This window comes from Lagenorhynchus albirostris, chromosome X, assembly GCF_949774975.1.
Source record: "Lagenorhynchus albirostris chromosome X, mLagAlb1.1, whole genome shotgun sequence".
Classification (NCBI taxonomy): Eukaryota; Metazoa; Chordata; class Mammalia; order Artiodactyla; family Delphinidae; genus Lagenorhynchus; species Lagenorhynchus albirostris.
In genome coordinates this window covers 65,190,647-65,199,693 of record NC_083116.1, presented here as the reverse complement: position 1 = coordinate 65,199,693, position 9,047 = coordinate 65,190,647, and the positions used below count along the sequence as shown (strand labels likewise).

At 37.6% G+C, this 9,047-nt stretch overlaps 1 protein-coding gene across 1 annotated transcript; it reads right to left on the bottom strand.

Annotated features, from left to right (window-relative positions):
* Positions 1-973: 973 nt before the first annotated feature.
* Positions 974-6,941, bottom strand: ITM2A (integral membrane protein 2A). Its single transcript, XM_060137823.1, has 6 exons — positions 6,700-6,941; positions 3,108-3,239; positions 2,634-2,831; positions 2,286-2,396; positions 1,894-2,044; positions 974-1,744 (listed from the first exon to the last, which is right to left on the bottom strand). The coding sequence occupies exons 1-6, from the start codon at positions 6,808-6,810 to the stop codon at positions 1,656-1,658; spliced, it is 792 nt and encodes a 263-aa protein (XP_059993806.1). The 5' UTR covers positions 6,811-6,941; the 3' UTR covers positions 974-1,655.
* Positions 6,942-9,047: the final 2,106 nt, after the last annotated feature.

Sequence of the window (9,047 nt, the reverse complement as noted above, 5' to 3'; positions counted from 1 at the left end):
ATGTAAAATCCCATGGGATAATAATCATAATTTCATCACCTTTTAAAAATTGATACTTGCTATTTGTTTCACATATTATGCATTGACCTGAATGTCTAAAACAACATTGAATAGCTACAATAACCAGCATCCTTTCTTGAATATCATCTTTAGTCATGATGCTGACTATTTAAGATAAATATGTAAAAACCATATCTCCCTTTTCCTAATTTTTATACTTTTATACAAGGAATGGGTGTATAATTTTATCGAATTCCTTTTGAATATTCTCATTCTCTATTAGGAGACAGTTCTTGAATTTTTCAGCTACTGTTATTATTTTCTAATTATTGCATGCTTTTTTCCATTTTAAAGGTTTGTGTAATTGCTTTATTTCTAAATTCTTGAAAAATATTTAGTTAATGTATTTTCTTTTTTTTTTAAAGGAAGTATTTAAGGCTATGGATTTAACTGGGTACAGTTTTAGCTACCAAAATTAATCAACAATCACTACCAGCAGGTGATCAGTGATATCAGGAACAATTTTTAACCTAACACAAAAGAAAGTGTCTAAAGTACTGGCCCCCTTTGTATGGAGTTTATACTCTTAGAGTAGAGATCACAGAATGTGAAGTTATTAAAAGTCATCAACATCTTATCCAAGGTTAGTTCTTAGTGACCTATTGTAGCTGTATATGACTGTTTAAATTTTTATGAAAAAGGAAGCACATTAAAGGTTTGAAATTGCTATGGTCCTGAAGGCTTTTAACAAATAGTTGAATTTACATGTAACCTAACTATGGGGTCTTTATAAAAGAGTAATTGATATAATACCAAAAGAGGGGTAAAATATGAGATTATAAAATATAAATGTGTAGAGGTGGGAGTAAAGGCAAAGCTAGGCTCATAATTTTAGATTTATTGCAGGTACACCAAAGCTAAATAAGTAACGTAAATTGTTCATATTAAGTATCTCTCAAATGAGAACCAGTGGTTAAATATGGTAAAATTTATTATATGGTTGTAGAATTCATACAACCTAAATTCCTTATAGCATTTAGCACTTACACAGTTTTGTGGAATTCACAATACGGTTATCAGTGAGAAAGAATCACTGCATTAGTGAAAATGACTTCTTTATGAAAGTTTTTTTACATATAAATCAGACCTATTACAGAGCACCTGACAGAAATGCAAAGATGTAATTTCTAAATTCAGGAAAGTTGCACAAAATGGAAAACACTTAACAATATTAAGTAATTTGACATGCTTTACACAAAACGTCAAAAACAATTTTAAATATTTTAAATTTGGAACATGTTCTACCATATGATTAAAGAGTTTACTTAAACACACACATACACACACACAAAGGATGGAATTCATTGTCAGGGTGTTAGCTGACACATTCATGCTGCTTTCAGAAATCTAAACCCTATAAATTCAAAAAAAAGACATAAGAATTATTTCATTTCAGTTTCAAACAACAAGCAGTGCCAATTAAATTAAAAATTGACAAGAGCTTGCAGTGGTTAGTAGCTTTTTTTTCTTTTTAATATAAGCCATAGAGTAAATGCATGAGTAAATATCTTGAATATCCCACACACTTTAATGTTGAAGTCATATTATAAATCTCTGACTTCCTGTTACTAAGTGTACTCATTTTCTATTGCCTCTTACTCTTGACAGATCTTGGTCTCAACAATAAATTCGTTGGGGAAGTGTCTAATCTTCCAGCACTTATCAATGGCACGTTTGTTGAAACCTGTGAGGAAAGGCACAATAAAAGTGGCTTTTTCATTTTTGTGTAAATAAAAATATATCTAGATTTGCTCTCTACTTTTCCCGTACCCCACCGATACTCTCCTTCACTGTCTCAACAACACAGGGTGAAGGAAGAAATAAATTGCCTACCCAGCAAGAGGTCTCTTCTGCGAAGGCGGAAGGACTTGCGGTTGTTGCAAAGTTGATAAATAAATATACCAAGGTTACTAACATCACGAATCTCCTCCACAGCAACCAGGTCTTCACGAACCACGTAAGTGTGAGGCAGGTATTTGCCACTCTAAAAAATTTTTTTAAAAGATTGAAAGAGAAATTCTTAAAAATGCTATTTAATTTCTCACCTATAGCAGATATACTTTTTAAATAGAGTTTATTTTTAGAGCAGTTTAGGTTCACAGAATATTTTTATTTGAAAATTATTTTAGTGAAATGGAATGTTTTGGCTCAAATAATTAATTTTAAAATGAGGAAGCAATTATTTGTAATTGCTTATATAAAAAGTTGACATCCAAAATACATACTGCCAGTTTTCCAAAGAGCTCCACTAGATTCTTTGGAGGCATAACAATGGAGGTATTGAGGGGCATCAGATAGCAGTTCCCCAGCAGCAAATCCAGGTAAGCAGTCATGCCCTGTTGGGGAGGGGGAAAATGTTAGGCATGATTCAGAGAGTATCAATGCTGCAGATTTTCCAATGACCATTAGAACAAGCAATTACAACCTTTCAAAATCAACTAATGTATACTCAGTAGCAAAAGAATGAAAAAGGCTTTGCTGCAAAAAGTTGTATATTTATGAACAAATTTAATACCAATAAACTTATGAAAAAAAAGAAAATTCAGAAATACCTATAAGAATGAGAAACCCACCTTTTCAAAGTCGTGAATAATTGCTGCAGGGTCACTATGAGAGAAACTGGGGACAGGCACATCAATAATTGCAATGTTGTCATCCTCACGAATGTCAGCCTCTTCCGTCACAGGCAGGAAGTAGGGCTCTCCTCCTTGGAGGGAATTTGAAGGGTCCTCAGAATCAAAGAAGCACATTTCTCCACGGTAGATGGTACTCTAAAAGACAAAAAGGGAAAATCAAAACTTTCTAACACTCACTCCCGTGACATTTGAATAATTTCTCAAACTCATATCAGTTCGTTGTCCTGTTTATCAAGCTGAGGATTATTGATTACAGTTATCACCATAAAGACAAATCAATTTTATACCAAAAGGTAATTTGAAAACTTTCCCTAAATCTTCATTTATCTGGGGACCATGACAGAATTATTTGTTTTCGCTAAATGTATAGCAATTAGTAATCCAAAATATAATAACTTTCATTAATATTACCTTGGGCATGAAGTACTTGTAAATGCAGGCTCCACCAACAATAAGTCCTGCCAAGATGAATGAAAGGCCTAAGAGAGTAAGCATACATCTCCCAGAGGAGCCCTCTTTTTCCTTGGCGGCAACTCGGAGTTCCTATTTATTAAAAAGCAAGATCAAAAACAAAAAAAAAACAGATTGTGCTTTTAGACACATAGTTGCTTTTGTGTACAATTTATCACCCTTGAAACCTAAGATGTTTTAAAAAGATGTTAATTCACCCTAGCCTAAAATCATTTCAAGACACTTTCTGATGTTTAATAGATGTGAAAATCTCCAATTTATAACAACCTTTTTCTGGCATTTCCAAACCCAAATATAGATATAAAGTTATTTCAAAGTATACAGTTCTAAAATCAGCTGAAAATAACCATTCATTTATGCAATAAGTTATCCTCTTTAAATAAATGGAAGCCATTACTTTTTGGACTTGTACAGTGATATAATCACTAACTTTCTGGAATACAACTGTTTCTTTAGTATTTTTTGTACATCAACTAGTTTGCCAAATTAGAGGTGAATTAATACCCTTTGGTTTATTAACTGATTTTCAAAAAGCTGTTTTTTGAAAATTAACTTTTATAGGAAGGAATTCTATAAAGTAGGTATATACCGTTTCCCCCTATTTTAGAAATTAAAATATTGAAGATGAGATCTATTTCATAATATTCCTAAGTTTAATGAGAAATTAGGCTTCCTAATATCACCCAATATTCTATGGCTGTGTATTGCTTGAATGAAATAACGTTTTCTAAGTTCTGGGCAAAACAGTAGATTTAAAGTACAGTCATAGCTAGGCACAAAGCTTTGAGTGTAACAGTGACTGTAAAATTCTGTTAAATCCATAATTTGTTTAGTAATTGGAACAAGGGACTCCAAAACAAACAAGTAACCAATTAGCTCTGTACTCTTCTCAGGGCAGTGGACCAAGGGGCCCTCCAATCTCATTCTTTTATGTCACAATATGCCCTAAGCAGCAGTATTACTGAAGGGTATAATGAATGAAGTCAGCAAATCTATTCTCTTATAATCAGAGGGTAAATCATTCAGACTGGTATGTAAATAGAATTGCTTTAAGTCTTTCTGGCCATTAGCTCTTTTCCATAACTACTTAATGAGAATTAAACTTTAATTAATTTGGTGAAAGCAAATACATAGATTCTAAGGAGAGGCAATCATCTCATAAATGGCTTCAAAAATGATTTCTCTTTAAACTTCAAAGAAATTTGGTATTCAAATTTTCTTAGCTACGTTTACTTAAGTTCAAACCCTCCACTAATACTCTATAAGCCTTGAAGGTTTTCCTTGTCCCAATAATTTTCAGAAATTTAAAATAATTTTTATTTAAAAAATAACCTAAGATTAACACTACAAAGCCTATAAATTATGATTGTGAATCCCTGTAATCTAGAGCTAAGGGCTTAGAAATTATACTTTGGATGATTAAATTGAGGTCCAGAAAAATGAAGTGACTTTCCTAAAAGTCACAAAAATGACTTAGTTCGAAATTCTCAAAGGAATTAATTAATTTATTTTTTCTTGTCATTGAGATACGACAAGAGCAATCTGCACTGCAATTTCATTTCTCCTTCCAATATTTCAGGGGGGTTATTATTAAGCAAGATCTAAGTATTAGAGTGTCAATTTCAAAATTTCCCACCATAGTAGGCAAGATATGGAAACAATCTAAGTGCCCATGGATGGATGATGGACTAGGAATAAGGATTTTTTTTTCATTTAAATTTGCCAAACTTCAGTGCGGTAGGGGCTGTCACTTACCACAGCTCATTTCCCTCTGAACTGTATTTTAAAGTCATTGTACACAACCTCTGACATACTATTTTGTTGTGTTCAATTTCTGATGAGCTGATCAATACATCACAGTACAATGTGCCAAGTATTATTAAATCAGTGTCTTATGGTGGCCAGGTCAGGATCCTGTCGTATGCTTATTTTTGTTTATTCCTCATAACACCTCAGGCCTGGTAGAAGTATTGCTTGCATATTAACTGAATTCAACAAGTCATGGAGTTTGTGGTGATGTGGGAAAATAAAGGATTATTGTGTGGCTATATTTAACTACTGGCATCTAATTAGAACTCCCCTAAAAAATCTGGCCATATTTCCCTTACAAAGTAAGTAGGACAATTACATATTTGACCTTCTACCATTTAATCAAAACCTCAACAATGCAAGGGGGTGTTTTTGAGTTCTGAAATGTGTCATACACAACAGCTAGTTTGATTGCTGGGTTAACTATTGAAAGTTTCCGTGATAAAAATTCTGCAAAAGCTCATTAGCTTTGCAAATTGTGTGCATAATCAGTTTTACTACATGGATTCTCATTTCACTCAGAGATCTTTTCAAATCTCCACTCTGAACACAAAAGTTTAAACTTTATAGAGAGAACAAGACAAGTTAGGGCAGATTTGCAAGCTCCAACAATGCACAGATTTTGTATAACAAGAAAAAAATACGATTGTGCCTTTTAACATTGAAATTTTACTGAGGAAAATGAGGAGTAGTTTACAGACACTGAAAACGTGTTAGATGTTTAAAGGAGATAGAAATTAGACTAAATGAACAATGGCTAACATTTTTTGGGGGAAAATTCCCCCAGTTCCTGGCAGTGCTAGAAGATTAAATTACAAGGTCAGACTTGCTTCAGATCTTTCTGTGGGGGAGGGTGGGCAGAGGGGATATCACTCAAAAAGGAAGTACTGTACTATAAAGAAAAACAAAAGAGAAAAACAAAACCCCTCAAAATTTCTTTTACGGAAGAGTGTTTTCTTTAGGAAATGTCACTCTGAAAACATACAAGGCTCTTGGAGTAAGAGGGCACAGTGAACATCTCAAAATCTAATTAAGACTAACTTCAGTTTTGACAGCTCCTTTACAGAATGCTTAACACCGCCTGTGACCAGGGAGAAACTGAAAATATACACGGGCGGGCACAGACACACACTTGCCCCAACCCATATCGCATCGAGTCAAAGCTGCCTTTTGCCCCCCGCCCCATCTCCACAAACACTCAGGGATCCTAGAAAGCCTTAAGATTCATAGAACTTCATACATGTCGAAAGGAAAGAAAGAAGAGTTAAATCTCGTGTCCTTGCTCACCCTGCTTGTCCTCTCCGCCCCTGTGGAAGATGTGTGTGCCCCTGGAGCTGACCGGGTGACGTGCCTCTCTTTGATCTCTAGCTACCCACATGCTCCCCAGGAGAAGGTGACATCTGGTCCCAAGAGTTCTCCTCAAACTCCCTCCAACATCCCTCCGCGATGTACAACGTGAGCTGGGACCCACGGAACGTGGCGCGACGCACGGAGATGCTAAGGGACTTGGGGAACCGCAAGCGGAAGGTGGTGCGAATGGACAGAGTTGGGGTGACCGGGCAAACCCAACAGACAGCACAGAGAGCACCGCCGGAAACACAGGAACTCCGCAGCAGCTTTCATTTTGTCCTTTCCCACCTTTCCCCTTCCTTCCCCTCAAACCACCCCCACCCCCACCTTCCCGACCCTGGCAGGCAGTCAGGGGTGGAATGGGAATTGCTACCTTGCCGGTCAGGATCTGAGCTCGGACCGTACGGCTTACTAGGGCCTCCACGTCTTGCTGCGCCTCCTCTTTTTGCACCGCTGTGGGTGTGTTGAAGGCGATTTTCACCATGGTGAATCTTCGGGCTGCGCGGTAAGGCGCTGCTCGAATCAGTGTCCTGGGCTGCAGGTTGGAAGAGGAGAAGATCGCGCTAGCCCTAGCCGCACCTTCTTCCTCCTTGTCTGCTTTTACACTACTGCAAGCCCAGGTCTGGGTATACTTATGACGCAGTCACAAGCTGGGTGGGAGACCGTGGGCGGGCCCAAGCAGGGGCCGAGGGAGGAGCGGGAGGGTGTCTAAGTACTGGAATGGGGGTGGGAGTTGACAGTGGGAGGAGAGAAACTGGGTGGAGCCAGTGGACTGGGACTGAAAACTCCTCACCTGCACTCCAGGCGTGCTCCCACCTCGCTCTCTGCTCCCTCAGATAAGAGCAAGACAGGAAGGAAGCCTGCTGTGTCGTGTCTTTCTGCCTCTGTACAGGCCACAATAGCCCCTGTCCCTGATTCTATTTTCCCAAACTTGGACCTGGCCTCCCGCGGGGCAGGGAACTGTAACTTGGCACCAGTTCAAGCTTCCTCCTCTCTGCACCCAAAAGCACAGTTCCAGGACTTTTCTGTACATTTACAATGATACCTTCCTTTTAAAAAACACTCAGAAGCACGTTTAGAATTACTTGGTTCATTCTCTCAACATATTTTTTCATTCCTTGACATCTCTTTGTTTCGTAATTTTAATTTCCTATCACAGAGCAATGCTAAATCAGAAATACAGGACACCTGCCTCTTCAAAGCCCATTTTGCAGGTAGGACATGAGACAGAGGAGTATGGAAAGCTCATAGAAAATCCCTGAAATGTTTCAGATCTTTCACTCTCCGAGGCCAGGGAATCCAGACCAAGGTCTCAGCCCAGAACTTGTTTCTTTTCAGCCACCAGCTGTGAAATCCACAGCGAGAAAAGCAGGGATGTGTGTGTACCTATGTGTTTAGGGAGGTGGAAGTGTGGTTGGAGATAGAAGATAGAAAATTTAGCCAGATGTTAACCCAGCTCTAGTGAAAAAACAAAAAACAATAATCTCAAAGGGGCTGAGTTAGAAACCATTTTTGGAACATTTACATAAGCAGCCAGTGTAATCATATCATTTCTTAAAAGTCAGTTCTCCCTGGTTGGTGACAATGATAGAGTACCTTTCCATATGAAATTCATGCTGTGGAGGTTGGTGACTAGGGGTAGTAGTGGTAAAGGGTTTATAAATAGTCCTGCTGCCAAAGACAGTAGAGGGGACTGTTTTGTGAAGATAATAACACTTACCCCAAAAATCCGGCTTGTGCTAGAGAATCCCTCGTCTACTCATGTACTTATTAAAATGACTTGAATATGTTGAGAGTCACCACCCCTCTGTCCTAGAAATTCCAGGTTGTAGTTTTTCCCACCGAGGTTTCCTTGGCTCTGAAGTGCATAGCTGTGGCAACTTTGTGAAAACAGCCTTCATTTTCTTGGATAAGCTGCAGATGGGAAGGAAGATGGAAGGGAACAGTGGGGAGCCTGTGCCTTATACAGGGCCAGATGTATGAGTTTGCTTAGAAACATTGGTGTTGTATGTTCTTTTACTTATTTTTTGCTCAAGTGTGGCCATTATAATTTAACATTTATGAGGTAACCTTTAGTGTAGACTGAGGAAATCTCAACTTCCTAAGATGTTTCTCTTTACAGTTACTTTATGTTTGCCATCACCTTTGTGATAATTCAGCCTAGAGTCTGTGCTAGTCTGGCCCTGTGATCCATAACACACAGATGGTTGAACCAATGGTTGCTCTGACACATCTACCTACCAAGTGCAACGTGCTGGATGGAATAATAATGTATTATTTTAGTGTATCTTTCCTGAAATGTGGTCACACAGAAGGGGCAAAGATTATTTCTATTTTTCAAATGAATAGACCCAAACTCTCATAAAAACCAATGGAGTATATGATTAATTGCTAGGTTTGTGACACTGAGCAAGTCACCTCATCTCCTTGGGCCTCACTTTCTCCTCAGTAGAATGGTAAAATATTTTCATGCTGCTGCTGTGAGGATCATTTAGGATAATACAGGAGGAAACACATTTTAAATTATGAAAAGGATAGAAGAGTGAAGTGGTTGGTTATGCTACAATTCTTATTTTAGTATGTAACATAGCCAGGTTTCAAGGTTATAAAGATAATCTATTTTTTTTATCCTTCAACTATTCTTTAACTTCTAGAGCTGCTTAAGACCCCACAGTCTCTGAATATAGATCATCTTGGAAAAGGTCAGACTTCTAAGAATAG

Coding starts and splice junctions, on each gene's coding strand:
- ITM2A (XM_060137823.1), bottom strand. CDS start 6,810: ATGGTGAAAATCGCCTTCAACACACCCACAGCGGTGCAAAAAGAGGAG. Junction 2,045..2,285: donor AGCTCTTTGGAAAACTGGCA/GTATGTATTTTG, acceptor AAAATTTTTTAG/AGTGGCAAATACCTGCCTCA. Junction 1,745..1,893: donor CAGAAGAGACCTCTTGCTGG/GTAGGCAATTTA, acceptor CTTTCCTCACAG/GTTTCAACAAACGTGCCATT.